This window comes from Nerophis ophidion, linkage group LG14, assembly GCF_033978795.1.
Source record: "Nerophis ophidion isolate RoL-2023_Sa linkage group LG14, RoL_Noph_v1.0, whole genome shotgun sequence".
Classification (NCBI taxonomy): Eukaryota; Metazoa; Chordata; class Actinopteri; order Syngnathiformes; family Syngnathidae; genus Nerophis; species Nerophis ophidion.
This window is the reverse complement of record NC_084624.1, coordinates 37,282,924-37,301,573: the sequence shown is the minus strand read 5'-3', so window position 1 is coordinate 37,301,573 and position 18,650 is coordinate 37,282,924. Positions and strand designations below refer to the sequence as shown.

Genomic DNA, 18,650 nt, shown 5'->3' with positions numbered 1-18,650 from the left:
GCACTCCCCTTTTGTTTACTTTTGGTCAAAACATTAAACACCTTTTTACCTGGACACTGCTTCCCACTGTTCCAAACATCTACAAGCAATTAGCTGATGGCTGACACCTACTGATATGGAAGAGTATAACATGGTTACTCTGCCGAGCTTTAGACAGCACCGATACTCAACAACAACACACAATTTGCAGACTATAATTACTAGTTTGCAAAAAATATTTTTTAACACAAATAGGTGAAATCGTCACTTTTCCCAACTTCTTTGTCACATGTTGCTGGCATCAAATTCTAAAGTTAATGATTATTTGCAAAAAAAAAATGTTTATCAATTTGAACATCAAATATTTTGTCCTTGTAGCATATTCAACTGAATATGGGTTGAAAATGATTTGAAAATCATTGTATTCTGTTTATATTTACATCTAACCCAATTTCCCAACTCATATGGAAAAGGGGTTTGTAGATAAGTTGTGAGTTCAAACCCCGGCCGAGTCATACCAAAGACTGTAAAAATGGCACCCATTACCTCCCTGCTTGGCACTCAGCAACAAGGGTTGGAATTGGGGGTTGAATCACCAAAAAATATTCCCGAGCGCGGCCACCGCTGCTGCTCACTCCTGCCCTCACCTCCTAGAGTCAATCAGTCAATCAAAGTTTATTTATATAGTCCTAAATCACAAGTGTCTCAAAGAGCTGCACAAATAAATGATAATAAATATAAATGGGTTGTACTAGTATAGCGCTTTTCTACCTACAAGGTACTCAAAGCGCTTTGACACTACTTCCACATTTACCCATTCACACACTGATGGAGGGAGCTGCCATGCAAGGCGCTAACCAGCACCCATTAAGAGCAAGGGTGAAGTGTCTTGCTCAAGGACACAACGGACGTGACGACGTTGGTACTAGGTGGGGATTGAACCAGGGACCCTCGGGTTGCGCACGGCCACTCTCCCACTGCGCCACACCGTCCCTGCAAAGAGTAATCTCACCACACCTTGTGTGTGTGCGACTATCAGTGGTACTTTAACTTAAACTTCTTCCTGCTCCTTTTTGCACACACAAAATGTGTATTTTTATTCTTGTAGTGTTATTATTTTAGTATTTAGTATTATTATTTTTAGAAATGAGAACATTGTATTTGAGAAGTTACAGTATGATTGTCTTTAAATGATGTAGATTCAAAAAAATGTTGGTTTGTTTTGTCCAAAATAAATATTAAAAAAAATAAAATAAAAATGGCTGGTCATTACTTGAATGTATTGCATTTTGCTAACTATAAATTAGACTGACCATACGTCCTCTTTTCCTCTTACATGTCCTCTTTTGCGAGACTGTCCTCGGACATGTCCTCTTTTGCGTAACTGTCCAGGGTGTCCGGGCTGGGTTTCTTAAATGCCTCAAATATCAGGCTTTTTGTGTCAAGGTTATGTGTATTTTAAAGTACGTTCAGGGTTAAGAAGGATTTAAAAACAAAACAAATTGTGACGGTGTGCGCACGTAGCAATGTTCGTGAAGGAGGGGCAGAGAGCGGGGCAGTGATTTGATTGTCAATCAAGGCACATTTGTTCAACAGCCATACAGGTCACACTGAGAGTGGCTGTATAAACAACTTTAACATTGTTACAAATATGCGCCAAACAAGAATAAAAAGCACATTTCGGAAGAACATCTGCACCGTAACACAACATAAACACAACTGAACAAATACCCAGAACTCCTTGCAACAATGACTCTTACGGGATGCTACAATATACACCACCGCTACCTCCTATCCCCCCACCTCAACCCCGATTACGTCACATCAAATATTCTACTTTAAAAAAATATTTTTGGTGGAAGATTTTGCATTTTTTCTGTGTTTACCATAAAACAAAAACTAGTTTTGTTTGACAAAAAAGGGCGGAAAACCCCCCCCAAAAAAACCAACATAAAAAAATTTAAACATTTTGAAATGAGGAATAGATCTGAAGTTGATGTAGACTACAGAGATTTAAGCGTTAAATATAAGATGTAATATGTATGCCCCGGCACACCATTATCTTCATTTCCTGACCCAAGCAAAACACTTTTTACACTTTTACACTGAAATAAATACACCTACAACTTATTAAATAAAAACATAGAAAAAAATTACCAGCAGCGGTAAAGTTTAGATCCATGAAGGAAAGATGAAAGTGAATGAATATTTATAATACATATGCATACGAATTTGTCTTCTTTTTATATTATTTCTTTTAATGAATTAAGTAACATTTATGACAACCTTTTCCCAAAACAGTATATAATGTGAGATGGACAATGCATACGTTTATCATTTGTTTTCAAAACGCTTACACAAAAGTGGGACCCCAAAAATCTACTGTGGGACCCCATTTTTAGGACTTGATGGGGTCCATTGGACCCCATTTTGAAAATTCTTAGCGCCAACACTGCTGTCAACAGAGGAGAAAAAATGCTTTATTTAAATAAATATATTATTTATAAAGCAAGTTCAAGTATCATTGGCAAATGTTTACCTAGTCCCGGCCTTGGTGTGCTGCCTGCCTTGCACGCATATATGTGTTCTCTTTTTGGGATTTTACTATATGGTCAGCCTACTATAAGTGCATTTTAAAGGTCTACTGAAACCCACTACTACCGACCACGCAGTCTGATAGTTTATATATCAATGATGAAATCTTAACATTGCAACACATGCCAATACGACCGGTTTAGTTTACTAAATTGCAATTTAAAATTCCCGCGATGTGTCCTGTTGAAAACATCACGGAATGATGACGCTTATGTTGACGCGTGCTTGTGACGTTATTGGTTGGAGCGGACATTTTATCCCAGCACCACTCACGGCTAAAAGTCGTCTGCTTTAATCGCATAATTACACAGTATTTTGAACATCTGTGTTGCTGAATCTTTTGCAATTTGTTCAATTAATAATGGAGACTATAAAGAAGAATTCTGTTGGTGGAAAGCGGTGTATTACAGCTGCCTTTATCAACCAAAACACAGCCTGTGTTTCTTTTTTTCTTGTGAAGCTTTAATATGGAACAAAGCGGTCAAGCAAACATGTTTCTCTACCACATGTCAACCGGTAGGTTTCGGTGAGAAAATTGTGGTAACAAGTCGGCTCTTACCGGAGACATGAGCTTGCGTCCTCTTGCAACTGTCAAAAAGGCAGCTGCGACTTTAATGGCTCCTCTATGGCTTCCATCAGAGACACTGGCGGTCACCAGACCCCGCCGACTTTCAGGAATGACTTTATAAGCTCACTAAAACACTGGTAACACAATAAGGAGATAAGGGATTTTCCAGAATTATCCTAGTAAATGTGTCTAATAACATCTAAATTGCTCCCACTGCCGTCGCCTTTTTTTATTTTCTAGTGCTTCACTCTAACTTTCCACATCCACAAATCTTTCATCTTCGCGCAAATTAATGGGGAAATCGCCGCTTTCTCGGTCCGAATCGCTCTTGCTGCTGGTGGCTATGATTGTAAACAATGTGAGAATGTAGGAGCCCTACAACCGTGACATCACACGCACATCGTCTGCTACTTCCGGTACAGGCAAGGCTTTTTTATTAGCGACCAAAGGTTGCGAACTTTATCGTCGATCTTCTCTACTAAATCCTTTCAACAAAAGTATGGCAATATCGCGAAATGATCAAGTATGACACATAGAATGGACCTGCTATCCCCGTTTAAAGGCCTACTGAAATGATATTTTTTTATTTAAACGGGGATAGCAGGTCCATTCTATGTGTCATACTTGATCATTTCGCGATATTGCCAGATTTTTGCTGAAAGGATTTAGTAGAGAACATCCACGATAAAGTTCGCAACTTTCGGTGCTAAGACAAATGCCCTGCCTCTACCGGAAGTCGCAGACGATGACGTCGCAAGTGTGGGGGCTCCTCACATATCCACATTGTTTATAATGGGAGCGTCCAACAAAAAGTGCTATTCGGACTGAGAAAACGACAATTTCCCCATTAATTTGAGCGAGGATGAAAGATTTGTGTTTGAGGATATTGATAGCGACGGACTAGAAAGAAAAAAAACGCGATTGGGATGGATTCAATGTTTTTAGACACATTTAATATGATAATTCTGGGAAATCCCTTATGTTTCTATTCTGTTGCTAGTGTTTTAGCGAGTTTAACAGTACCTGATAGTCGGAAGGGTGTCTCCACGGGTGTGTTGACGGCCGCTATGGACGGCACAAGCTCAGCTTTTCTCCGGTAAGAAGCGACTTTTTACCACAATTTTCTCATCGAAACCTGCTGGTTGACATTCCGACTTGATTCATGCTCGCTTGACCGCGCTCTGATCCATAGTAACGTTCACCTCCAGGAATTTAAACAAGGAATCACCGTTTGTTTGTGTGGCTAAAGCTTCCCAACTCCATCTTTCTACTGTGACTTCTCCAAGAAAGAATTGAACGCATTGCAAAAGATTCAGCAACACAGATCTCAAAAATACTGTGGAATTATGTGTGTGTGTGCAGCGCTCATACTTCCTTAAAACCTGTGACGTCTTGCGTACACGTCATCATTACGCGACATTTCCAGGACGAAACTCCCGGGAAATTTAAAATTTTAATTTAGTAAACTAAAAAGGCCGTATTGGCATGTGTTGCAATGTTAATATTTCATCATTGATATACTATCGGGCTTCACGGTGGCAGGGGGGTTAGTGTGTCTGCCTCACAATACGAAGGTCCTGCAGTCCTGGGTTCAAATCCAGGCTCGGGATCTTTCTGTGTGGAGTTTGCATGTTCTCCCCGTGAATGCGTGGGTTCCCTCCGGGTACTCCGGCTTCCTCCCACTTCCAAAGACATGCACCAGGGGATGGGTTGATTGGCAACACTAAATTGGCCCTAGTGTGTGAATGTGAGTGTGAATGTTGTCTGTCTATCTGTGTTGGCCCTGCGATAAGGTGGCGACTTGTCCAGGGTGTATCCCGCCTTCTGCCCGATTGTAGCTGAGATAGGCGCCAGCGCCCCCCGCGACCCCGAAAGGGAATAAGCGGTAGGAAATGGATGGATGGATGGATATAAACTATCAGACTGCGTGGTGGGTAGCAGTGGGTTTCAGTAGTCCTTTAAATAAGAAAATCTAATTTCAGTAGGCCTTTAAATTTTGAGTTTAGAATTGATAAAATTGTGAAATCGACCATGTTTTAGGAACAACATCTTGACAAAAATCTTAAGACATTTTATACAAGACATCACGTTCCTAAAGACAGTTTTAATGCGTTGTGTTGTGCGGCTGTGCCTATTTATGTGTCCGGTGAATGAGAGCAGAAGTGGGAGGGGCTTCCGAGTGTGTGTGCGCGTACCTGAGGCTCCTTCTCGTGACGTCATCGTCCTTCGTCCTCGCGCCCGAAAACTGCTCCGTGAAGAAGTGAGTGCTTGGAGGAGGAGCTGTCAAAGTTGGAGAGTGGAGAGAAAAAGGAAAGGAGAAGAAGAAGAAAATTAGTAGCGCGTCTTTCTGTTCGTCCAAGAATTAGAGAACCTCGGCGCTTTTCCTCGGTAACGTTGTCCCGAAGACGATGGCCGTCCGCCCGCTGGACTGGCGGATGACGCTCACCTCTCTGCTCTGCCTGGGCTGCTCGGTGCTGGCGGACAAGAAAGGTAAGTCTGCCTGCGAACACAATCACTAGCTTTGGAATATGTTGCTGTCGGCCTTTTTTCTATAGCGTGTAGCACTAAAGAAAATCTCAGCCCGGAAAGTCGAGCTAGTGTTGAAGGTGGGATAAAAGTTTCTCACAGTCTTGCTGCCCGACCTCCTTGGTTCCGGTAAAGCTCCAAGCGTCACTCTTGGCACGATGCAGCCTTTTAACATCTGGATAAAGCAGAAGCAAAGCAGACATTGTTGGCTTTTAAAAAGAGCAATGCGTGTGCTTTATTGTGTTTGCACTGATTGCAAAAAAAAATAAAAAAAAAAAAATGCATAAAAGAATAACTTAGTTATCGCCTTAAAACATAAACTATGGCAAAACATTGGGCACACCTACACTAGCAATGGGACCCAAACAGGAAGAACATCAAAGAGTCTCCCCTTTGCAATATGATATTTAATAATAATGACAATGATAATAATAACAATAAATCAGATGTCATTTATCAACAGCTCTCAATATGGTGTGTTTAACTACAGCCACAATGATAATGATTTTTTGTTGTAGTTTTACATTTTCTGTGTAGATCAGGGGTGTCCAAAGTTTACCGGCCCGCCACACATTCTGCAAAAATTGCAAAATTGATAGTATTGCAAAAATTTTAATTTGTTTTTGTTTAAATTGGAATAATGTTGATTGGCAACACTAAATTGGCCCTAGTGTGTGAATGTGAGTGTGAATGTTGTCTGTCTGTCTGTGTTGGCCCTGCGATGAGGTGGCGACTTGTCCAGGGTGTGCACCACCTTCCGCCCGATTGTAGCTGAGATAGGCGCCAGCGCCCCCCGCGACCCCAAAAGGGAATAAGCGGTAGAAAATGTATGGATGGATGGAATGAGGTGAAATATAATGAGAAAAAGTGGCAATGTTGACACAAAGCTGCCATGCAGGCAGTTTTCTGTTCCTTTTGTCTTTATTTTCTTTTTTTTCCATTGCTCAAAAAAGAGAAAGGACAAAAAAAAACTATATTAGGAATTATTACTTAAAAATTATCACTTTGAAATGTTTTATGTGGAAAAAATATTGCATATGTTGTGTGGTTGCCATATAAAAACATCAAAGTTTTGACAAAAGAGCATAAAACAAACAAAATAATAGTTCAACTTAAAATCGACGGATATATCAGAAGTTGATCTTGAAATTTAAGTGTTAAAAGTAAAAAAAAAAACTAATACAAATGTATCACTTTATGAGTGGGGAACCTTTCGGATCTTAAATATATTTAGTAGAATTTTATTTAACTTTTCACTATGATTACTCAAAAATATAAAATAATTCAAATCAATGGTGTCCTACATTATTGATCTTTGAAGGCTTTAATTGCTAAATAAAGGAACTCTCCTTAAGGAATCAATAAAGTACTATCTATCTATCTATCTATCTATCTATCTATCTATCTATCTATCTATCTATCTATCTATCTATCTATAATTTGACTTATTTTTAACATTTTAGTGACTGAGACCCTCTATGCTCCCCAGTAGCAATAAAGATTAAAAAATAATCCATATATTTTGTTATGGTTTGAAAATGAAAAATATCAAAATGGCCCCCGCATGCTTAAATTTTTACGTGTGCGGCCCTCTGTGGAAAAAGTTTGGACACCCCTGGTGTAGATAAAGTTAAAAAGTTAAAGTACCACTGATAAACACACTAGGTGTGGGGAAATTACTCTCTGCATTTGACCCTTGTTCCCCTCCCTGGGAGGTGAGGGGAGCAGTGAGCAGCAGCGGTGGCCGCGCTCTGGAATCATTTTGGTGATTTAACCCCCAATTCCAACCCTTGATGCTGAGTGCCAAGCAGGGAGGTATGGGTCCCATTTTCATAGACTTTGGTATGACTCGGCCGGGGTTTGAACTCACGACCTATCAATCTCAGGGTGGACACTCGAACCACAAGGCCACTGAGTAGGTGGACTCCAAACTTTTTTTCATTTATGGATATTTTCATAGCTTATTCAAACCCACTTTTTAGGGAATATGTTTGTTTTGCCACAACATAACCATAATATCTGTATTCAAAACTCAAATTTTGTATAAAAAATCAACAACAAAAATCATCTGCGTCTTGTATTTATGTGTGTAATTTTTTACAAGTTCAAGTTTTGTTTTCAATCATTTTAAATAGTAAATGGTGGTACAAACCCCGTTTCCATATGAGTTGGGAAATTGTGTTCGATATAAATATAAACGGAATACAATGATTTGCAAATCCTTTTCAACCCATATTCAATTAAATGCACTACAAAGACAAGATATTTGATGTTCAAACTTATAAACTTTATTTTTTTTGCAAATAATAATTAACTTAGAATTTAATGGCTGCAACACGTGCCAAGTAGTTGGGAAAGGGCACTGTGTTAAATCACCTTTTCTTTTAACAAGACTCAATAAAGGTTTGGGGACTGAGGAAACTAATTGTTGAAGCTTTAAAAGTGGAATTCTTTCCCATTCTTGTTTTATGTAGAGCTTCAGTCGTTCAACAGTCCAGGGTGTCCGCTGTCGTATTTTACGCTTCATAATGCACCACACATTTTCGATGGGAGACAGGTTTGGACTGCAGGCGGGTCAGGAAAGTACCCGCACTCTTTTTTTACAAAGCCACGCTGGTGTAACACGTGATTAATATGGCTTGGCATTGTCTTGCTGAAATAAGCAGGGGTGTCCATGAAAAAGACGCCGCTTAGATGGCAGCATATGTTGTTCCAAAACCTGTATGTACCTTTCAGCATTAATGGTGCCTTCACAGATGTGTAAGTTACCCATGCCTTGGGCACTAATGCACCCCCATACCATCACAGATGCTGGCTTTTGAACTTTGCGTCGACAACAGTCTGGATGGTTCGCTTCCTCTTTGGTCCGGATGAAACAATGTTGAATATTTCCAAAAACAATTAGAAATGTGGACTCGTCAGACCACAGAACTCTTTTCCACTTTGCATCAGTCCATCTTAGATGATCTCGGACCCAGAGAAGCCGGCGGCGTTTCTGGATGTTGTTGATAAATAGCTTTCGCTTTGCATAGTAGAGCTTTAACTTGCACTTACAGATGTTGCGACAAACTGTATTTAGTGAAAGTGGTTTTCTGAAGTGTTCCTGAGCCCCTGTGGTGATATCCTTTAGAGAGTGATGTCGGTTTTTGATACAGTGCCGTCTGAGGGATTGAAGGTGACGGTCATTCAATGTTGGTTTCCAGCCATGCCGCTTACCCATTGATTATTTAAAATGTGACAATACGTGTCAAGATTCTCTGAACCTTTTGATGATATAATGGACCGTAGATGTTGAAATCCCTAAATTTCTTTTTTGAGAAATGTTGTTCTTAAACGGTTTGAATATTTGCTCACACAGTTATGGACAGAGGGGTGTACCTCGCCCCATCCTTTCGTGTGAAAGACTCAGCATTTTTTGGGAAGCTGTTTTTTACCCAATCATTTGCACACAAAAAAATGTTTATCAGTTTGAACATCAAATATGTTGTCTTTGTAGCATATTCAACTGAATTTGGGTTGAAATCGATTTGCAAATCATTGTATTCCGTCTATATTTACATCTAACACAATTTCCCAACTCATATGGAAACGGGGTTTGTACTTGTTTAGCGCTTTTCTACCTTTTTTTAAAGGAACTCAAAGTGCTTTGGCATTATTTCCACATTCACCCATTCACACACTGATGGCGGGAGCTGCCATGCAAGGCGCTAACCAGGACCCATCAGGAGCAACGGGGAAGTGTCTTGCTCAAGGACACAACGAACGTGACGAGGATAGTAGAAGGTGGGGATTGAACCAGTAACCCTCAGATTGCTGGCACGGCCACTCTCCCAACTTCGCCACGACGTCCCCTTTTTTTAAAAAATCATTTCATTTTTAAAGGTACGTTGCCAAAAAGAAAGGATTTTGTGTTTAATTTATGTCACTGGCAACTAGGGATGTATAACATGTACCGGTATTTTTTTTTTTAGTACCGGTTCCTAATTGGGTCGGTTCAGGAAGACTGCTAAGATTCTGGACAAATGATACTTTTTTAAAAAATCTAGCTCACCGTTGTAATTATTATTATTTTATTTATTTTTTTTTTTTTTGTAGGTATGACACGCTGTCACATTCAGTTCCAGTGCCAGTGGTATGCACAAGTAGTCTGAAATCAGCTTGAAATAATCACAGAAAAGGAAGCAACACCACACAAAAGATTGTAACGCAACAATATTTCCTCATAGTCCCCAAAGTCACGCACGCTAAAAAGAGTCAGTGTCAGTTTAAAATATACACCATTTAACTCAAGACAACCACTCCCACACTTCATCAACCTGACCGTCATCTAAGCGATACAGTAATGCACAAGCCAATATTATTCCACTCAATAAAGTGAACATTTTAAATAATCAATGGTATTTTTATTTATACAATCCACATACACATATAATGTACATCTGTGGCTGTCAACACTGGGCTCCGTGCTTCTGTGACACATAAACACAAATAACTATTTTTATTGTTACAAAATGCACGCCCACCTAACATGGTAATTTATTTTTTTAATTTAGATTATATATTTGATATGAGATATCATATTAAAGGAATGTAAATCTACATGAAAACCATACATAATTATGTTACCTTATTATTTAATTGAAATTACTTGAAATGTTTTGTATAGGGACAAGCGGTAAAAAATGGATGGATGGATATTACTGAGTGTAATTGTAATGAATAGAAACGTAGTAATGGATCTGTATGGTCTTTGCGAGATGATGACATAACAACTGCATTGCAGCTTGCACACGCACTCAGAGTTGACTTGTTTAAGACCTAAAAAGCAAGTGTTTGTAAAATAACCTCTCTGCTGTGAGATATTATATTATGATGTTGCTGGTGCACAACCTCTTGTGCTAATAAAAAATGGCATTTTTTCCCAACTTTATTTACACAAGTTAAATATAGTACCGATAAGAGCACCGATGAATATTGATATCGATAAGGAATATTTATAATAGTATCGTATCGATAAAATCCTAAACATATACATCCCTACTGGCAACATTTAAATGGTACTTTGATTAGGAAGCAGATGTCCATGTTTATTGTCCGTGTGCTGTTTTCTGGTAATTTGTGATACCGGCATATTGTTTTGAATTGAACGGTTACACAAATGCTAAAAGGCAAATATTTTTTGACCCTTTGGTGATAAGTTTCTCAAAGTCAACCTGCGAGCTACCCAAACGATAGCTAATAAGCCACTGGTTAGAGACCCTTGAATTAGATTTATGTGTGTAACTAATGAAAAGGCCTGCAGTTTCTTGAGGGACTAGTGCAGACCTGGGCAAAATACGGCATTTAGGATACCACATACAATAATTTTGACCCGCCGGATGTTTCCAAATCAATCCTATCCATCCATTTTCATTTTGTTGGAGCCTATCCCAACTGCACTCGGGCGGAAGACGGGGTACAACTTGGACAAGTCACCCTCTCACCGCAGGGCCAACACAGATAGACAGACAATATTCAAACTCACACTTTAGGGCCAATTTAGTGTTGCCAATTAACTTATCCCCAGGTGCACATGTTTGGATATATATGTATGTATGTGTATATATCTATATATATGCATACATACATACATAGCGGGTTTGTCTCTGTGCGATATAGAAAATGACTATATCGTAATATTCGAGTATACGTTCTCACGCTGTTGCTTTTAGCTGCGGGCATAACACTTCAGGCTCTTCTCACCCTTTCCTGTCTTTCCTTCTCACAGACAAGCAGGCGCACATTCTTACATACGTCACATACTGTCACATCATACGTCACATACGTATACGCCCTCGCAGAGCAGAGAGGTAGCAGACTGGGCTACGTTAGCTGCGAACGTAGCCGTACGAGAGAACGAAGGTGCAGATCTGGTAACAAATGAAGGAAGACTTAATTCCCAATAAAAACAGCAAGATTTCCATTGTCTGGCGGTGGTTCGGCTTCAAGTGGGAATATGTCGAACAGACAACCGTAATTTGTCAAGTGTGGGGCATTAGCGTTGCTATGAAAAGTAGCATTACTGCTAATATGTAGCATCATTTGAAAAGTCACTCGCTAGAGAATGAAGAGCATTTCATAACCGTAGTAACATACCACATAGTGAAGGAAAAATACTATTTGATTTCCTATTATGCAGCTCATTTCTATTTGACACTTACAATGTCTCTGACAATCTCGCACTTTACGTTTTGGAAATGACTTGAATGTTTGTGCCATTGCTTAGTAACTTTTATTTTGTGTTAATGTCAATGTTTTTTGATCAAGTGCTAATTAGAGACGCCAGAGGTTATTTGCTTTTGCAGACCATGCACCTATCAAATACAGTGGACTGTGGTTAATTGAAATGAGGTGTTAGTTGGAGCATTTATGTGTGGAAAACAGTTATTTTATCTACTATAAGAATAGTATTAAAAAACTATTAGTTAATTTTTAATTTTAATATTCTTTAAGGAAGGACATTTAAATCCTATCGCACTTTGCATTGGCAACTGTTTTTGGTTGTTATATATTTTGCAAACAGATTGATGGATAACTTGCTTTGAAAAGTTATGTCGAGGTGACAAGCAGATATTGAAGTTTGGTTTTTGATAACCATAAAAGGGAAATGCTTGGGAAATCTTGTTGCATGATCAGATAGTATTAAAATGTAGAATGTATGCGATTGCATGCAGTAAAGGAAGAATTGAAAGAACCAATAAATTTAGCCGGAAAGGGCTTTATGATTTCTCATTAAATAATGTGACGGATTACGTTAAATGACGAGGCGGGCCACGAAAAATGGCTTGACGAGCCACGCATATTGGCATGGCGGGCCAGGCAAAAAGACGTGACGGGCCACACAAAAAGGCGTGAAGGGCCACGTTGAATAATGTAGTGGGCCATATCTCGCCCATGTGCTTTGATTTTGACACATGTTCTATAAGGGTACAAACCAGGAGTACTATTTCTGTTGTTATAAATCACAAGGGCAGCAGAAGTCAATTGGGAATGGGAATTATTGTAAAACATTACTTAATGAAGTAAAATTTATTATTGTATATGTATATTGTTATGATGCAAAGTAAAACACAACTGCACAGTCACATATTTGCAGGGATTTTTTGTTGCTAGGCAGAAAACATAGGGCTCAATCATAACAGTGAATATAATTAAAGGAAGGTAGAAAAGTTAGTTTATGCACATATAATTAAGCGAATGAATGTGACCGTATGATATCATGTTGAGTACATCCCAGGACAATTTGAGTCTCCTTCTGAGAACCTTAGTTAATAATATTTCTAGGTATTTAAAGAGCAGAGATTGATGTTTTATGGCATGACTCAGTGCTGCTAAAGGCCAGATGTCAGGAGAGAAAGTGACCAGAGGTGTTACCGTACTTCCTAAGGACTTGTAGTTCCTTTCAGGATGAATCATCCTCCGCTGCGCTGTGCGAGACTAGCGATGGTGCACAACATGCAGGTTGTGTTTCTCCGCTGCAGGCTTCTTAAATCAAACACTGTTGGGGAGTCAAAAAAAGGACAGTTCCTAAATATATCTTCTAAACAAAAATGAGAGAGATATTATACTGTGACCAGAGGAGCACAATTGGGCCTAATTTACATTTCCAAAGAACTTCTAGTTCCTGCATGCGGTCAATTTAAGTGTCATGTTTGGTCATGGTTTCTAAGAAAAGGGAATACATATTTGGAAATGTCCGACTTAAGAATTAAATCTGGTTTGGTTTTAGTGGCTGTCACCCTTAAGGTTCATCATAATTATTTATTTTTGCAAGACACACCTTTGGGATTAACTTGGCTAAGCAATTGTGGACAAAAATGATGCTGAGTCAGCAACATGCTTGTTATTATTCCAGTAGTTTGGTGCAAACTGCACTGTTTTTAATTCCGTTAAATCAGATGGACATTAACCATCAAGCCTCGCCTCTCATGTATGCAAGCCCTCTTATAGGAACTGCCATCATTTGCGGTCAGCTCGTAAAATGACCCATAGCTCCACCGCATGTTATGGCCGCGGTGGTTATTTCCCAGATGACATGCGAGGCAGTCACGGTTAATAAAAACTCTTCGTTTTATTGTCTCTCAAGTGTCTCTTATTCCCCAAAAAAGTGCAGGTATGAGGTGAACCTGCTGAGAGTTGTCTGCATGCTAATCTGTCAAAGATTAAACTAATATGGAGGGCGTGTTTGTGGATAAACCCTTAAACCCCTAAAGCACAGAATAACCAGCTTATAATATCAATATGGCTTTCATTGTTTTTAGGATTACGGCAAATATCCCACATTTGGATATACAAGATGAAAAGGTAATCACTTTGGAGTTTTACCGCAAAGTTGTTTCACAATTTTTGTAAAAGCCAGCATTTTGTCTTCCACCAAGTGCATATTGAGTATTACAGTACCCAATAAAATGCATGTCTCTTACCGACTAGTTACTTATGACAACTGCCACTTTGAGCATAATAAGTAAACAAAAAAAACAATAATTTCTTACACAGTGTGGTGTTAAATAGGGATGGGTACCGAATGTGTTACTTTTATAGGTTTCGATTCACATATAAACAAATGGTACCATATTTTGCTATGTTTGTTGCACGTGACGACACGTTTGGTTGCAGGCTCGGCCAACTCAAGCACTTGGTAGTCAAATCAGTGTTTGGAATTTTGCCTATCGTTCACAATCATTATGACAGACATGAAGACAGATTTTTTTTTTTTCAATGCAATCTAAATATTAAGTAAATGCTATCAAAAGTCAGCTTATAATGAAACCTATAGGAGCCACTCTATTCTGCCTATAAAGCCCTTTTAAAAAACAACCAAACAACTCCATTAAGGTTTTATATACATAATGTAAGCATATATGTCATTCAGTAGCAGGTACATTTTTAACAACAATTAATATTTGCGTATTTTGATAACTTTAAGCATATGCGATGCATTCATTTAAAAAACGCATCACATTTGCTTTTTTTTCTACAACATTACCAATTATTACTGCAGACTTTGAGAGCCGAAAAGCAAAAAAAAACATTACTTACTGTACAATGTCTGCTGCCGTTAGAATGCCGATGGCTAAGATGTTCATATATTCCCATTCCGATCAAGGATGACTCATAATCCTTGTGAAGAAAAGGGGGGAACTAAGTATCTTTTTTTGTGTCGTTCTCGCCATTCCCGGATATAAATTGGCGGTCAAAGTGTCGGCCTACGTCCTTCTTCTTCTACTATCCAGGTAAGAGGAATGATTTATGATTTAGAATAAAGTTTGACGAGCAAGGAAATGGGGAAGCAGCTGATCACTCGATCATGTCAACATTAGCAGGCGAGCTTGTGATCACGGCGCCACTATAACTAGTTTGTCTGGGTTAACGCTTATAATAACAATATCACTAATACTTGGTTAATATTCAAGTCACGAAATGTTAATTAAGTATTGTTGGCGCTTTTTGGATGGTTATTTATTGGATTTCATGGGGGGAGTAGAGGACCTCCCATTGGTGCCACTGTGAATGGACTCTTATTTACATTAGTTTACGACTTAGAATGCATTTAAAAGAAAATTCATCGATTGTCATGTCTTTTGTAATGATTGTGATCGATAGGCAAATTAAAAAAACAAAAACATACAATTCCACTCTAAGCAGCACTCTGAGTTTACTCAACCAAATTGCACTTAGGTAATTTTGCAATTTTCCATGCTAAAAAAGCATTAATGCCTGATAGAAAACCCACAAAATAAAGTATAGCTCCATTTTCTAAAATACACTAGCTCAATCTTAATTTACATTGGAATTGCCCAAAACATCCTACAATTAGCATTAGCGATTTACCATGGTGTTTTCAACACCTCCAAATGTTTGGTCATAAAAACCGATACACGTTCAAACAGCTGGTGTGTAAAAAGTACACTACTTACTCACAGTATAAATACTTATTAGGATGCAATTCAGGACCAGATTTAGAATAATGGCTGATTAGCCCGTACACTACTGCCATCTAAAGTTTTGGAGTACCAGTATCGATTCCCAAGTACCTGGAACTGGTATTGCCTAGATTCAGATTTGAAAGGTACCCTTCCTTAGTGTTGAACACAATTATCTGACAAGTACAGTCTTTCGGGTTCCAAATTTTTTTTTGCATAAGACTGCAGTTGTGGGGCACCTTATTTGTTTTGCTCGATATGACATACTAACATATGTAATGCAGTTACCCTCAAAGTTTTATGACTATTACACAAATGTTCATTGACATACGGACATTGTCCCGACCACGTTTTGCTTCATGGTGGCCGTATTTTAAAACAATCTTACTCAGATTTTGCACACACCTGCCTGTCAGTCTCGTAAAGGTGTGTCCTAAATTTACGTGGTGATTTGGCTAAACGCCCTAGAGTTACAGAAAGTGCATTGTACAGTTTTGTTAGAAATTTCAAGTAAATAAAGCATATAAGGTTTAAAAACAGCGGTGTCATGTGGTATAATAGTCAGAAAAATAAAATAAAAATGTTCACCTTTTTGTGTGCAGCAGTTTAAAAGTAGAAGAGTTGCCTTACACAAACAAATGCATATAGTTGTGTCCAGCCCTGCGGCCAGCACAATTCAGTTTTCATCACACACAAATGTTTCTATTATTAAAAACCATGCCTTTTCTTACCATTAAAGCACAATCGGTGGGAAAAGGTGGACGTGCGTAGTGAAATAAAGGTTGCGAACTTGTGTAACATGAGACACTCCAGCGTTTCAGGCCGCTGCTGCTTCTCTTGACGACCTTCCCAGACATCCATCTGATCCTTGCAGACCTACTTGCAAATATGGCTTTCTGCTTTGGGCCGATGGGAGTTGGAGATCATTTCTCTCCGCCAACCTCTCTCTCAAGAAAACACTGTGCCGTGGCTGACATTGACAGACATGAGGAAGTTGAGAGGAAGGATTTGGGTGTCACTCTGGGACAATGGTAGCTCTGTCCTTAACAGCGTTGCTACTTTTTGTTCGGTATCAGAAACATGTTGGCATGGCATCAAAAGGCAAAACTTTTTTCTGTGCTTTTAAACACAAAGTTCTATCTTACTGTGTGATAGCACTTCCGCTGTGCTGATAACATTTGTTAACTTAGCTTAGCCAAACATAGCACATACACATATATTCACTATGTGTACATTAAAATGAGTTGCTAAACATTGTGTTTTTGCAAGCTAACAAAGCTTTGTTTTGTGGTCCTTTCTGTGATCCGAGCCCCCCTCTTGGGCCCCAGTCGAAAGGTGGAAAAAGAAATCTGTCAGTTATCTTCCCATCTCGTCAGGTGTTGTGTTCTCACTCAAAAAGAGGGAACAAGGCCACACTGTTGTTTGTGGTTTACAATACATTTCAAGCTTTTGGTTTTTATGGCATTATTTTGCTTTTTGGACCAATTAGGCTTTGCCTTGGGGCTGGCTACATAAACTAAAATTGACCAATGGAATAAAAATGGTATAGTCTCCAACTTTAGGCAAGTGTTTTATCAGTATTTCTAACAACCCAACACAAAAGCAACACTGAATCTCTTTTTGAATGTTTTAAACCCCTGCTTCCTTGATAGCTCGGTACTGAGCATATTAATTTGCTTCTTTATACAGCAGCCACCAATTGTGGCTGACTCAACAGCACCTCTGCTGTTTGCAACTAGGTATTGCACTCCATTTTTACCTCAATTGGTTCAAGATGAAGCGTTTTTCTTACAGGACTGTAATCTATTTGTTGCAGTAGTGGTGACATAATTACGTCATCATCTAACCTACATAATTAGCCCTGATTGCCCAGACACACATTTTCACTTCGGTGGACAATAAAGATGTATTCTATTCTATTCTATTCTATTCTATTCTATTCTATGCATTTGCATGTAATTGTAACTGAGGCTGTAGAAGAGATGAATAACATTTTGGAGACAAAAAAGGAGTAAAAAAAAAAAAGAACAGCACAGCAAATATTTTTAGTTAGCAAATTTCTTCACTAGATTTGTTGCGGGCTTCACGGTGGGGGAGGGGTTAGTGCGTCTGCCTCACAATACGAAGGTCCTGATTAGTCCTGGGTTCAATCCTGGGCTTGGGATCTTTCTGTGTGGAGTTTGCATGTCCTCCCCGTGAATGCGTGGGTTCCCTCCGGGTACTCTGGCTTCCTCCCACTTCCAAAGTCATGCACCTGGGGATAGGTTGATTGGCAACACTAAATTGGTCCTAGTGTGTGAAAGCGAGTGTGAATGTTGTCTGTCTATCTGTCTTGGCTCTGCGATGAGGTGGCGGCTTGTCCAGGGTGTACACCCCTTCCCCCCGATTGTAGCTGAGATAGGCACCAGCGCCCCCCGCGACCCTAAAGGGAATAAGCGGTAGAAAATAGATGGATAGATGGATAGATTTGTCGCTTGTGGAGTTTGATTACATGCTTAATATAGCAACAAATTCGCAAAGTTGGCAACACTAATCCTCCCTGCTACATCTTTATATTATCTGGCAGACCAGGTGCGTATGAGCTGGGTGTGGTAACAAGCGGCATGTAGTAACCAGCGGCGTTACACACACAGTCCCATTATATGTTTATGAACAAGGCATCAAAAATAAACAAAATCATGGGAAACACTGAGATGCGATTAATCAAATCAAATCAATTCTACACAAGCAACAAAACATATAGTTATTTGAACATAAGAAGAATATATACTGTATTTTCCGAACTGTAGTGTGCACCGGATTATAAGGCGCACTTTATTTTAAATGGTCTATTTAAAAATATATTTTTTTTCATATATAAGGCGCACCGCAGTATAGGGCGCATTAAAGGAGTCATACTATTATTATTTTTTTTCTAAATGTAAAATACTTCCTTGTGGTCTACATAACATGTAATGGTGTTTTTTTGGTCAAAATGTTGCATGGATTATGTTTTACAAATCATCTTCAAGCCATTTTCT

At 39.0% G+C, this 18,650-nt stretch overlaps 2 protein-coding genes across 2 annotated transcripts in view; one reads left to right on the top strand and one right to left on the bottom strand.

The window, feature by feature from the left end:
* The window catches only part of mmp16b (matrix metallopeptidase 16b (membrane-inserted)), an 80,073-nt gene extending 74,299 nt beyond the window's left edge, over nt 1-5,774 (bottom strand). The window contains exon 1 of the mRNA XM_061920576.1: nt 5,338-5,774. The gene's annotated coding sequence lies outside the window, so the exon portion shown is untranslated. The remainder of the gene's footprint in view (nt 1-5,337) is intronic.
* Nucleotides 5,318-18,650, top strand: part of egfra (epidermal growth factor receptor a (erythroblastic leukemia viral (v-erb-b) oncogene homolog, avian)) — a 93,933-nt gene continuing 80,600 nt past the window's right edge. The window contains exon 1 of the mRNA XM_061920575.1: nt 5,318-5,632. Coding sequence (XP_061776559.1) covers nt 5,551-5,632 — 82 coding nt within the window. The 5' untranslated portion in view covers nt 5,318-5,550. The remainder of the gene's footprint in view (nt 5,633-18,650) is intronic.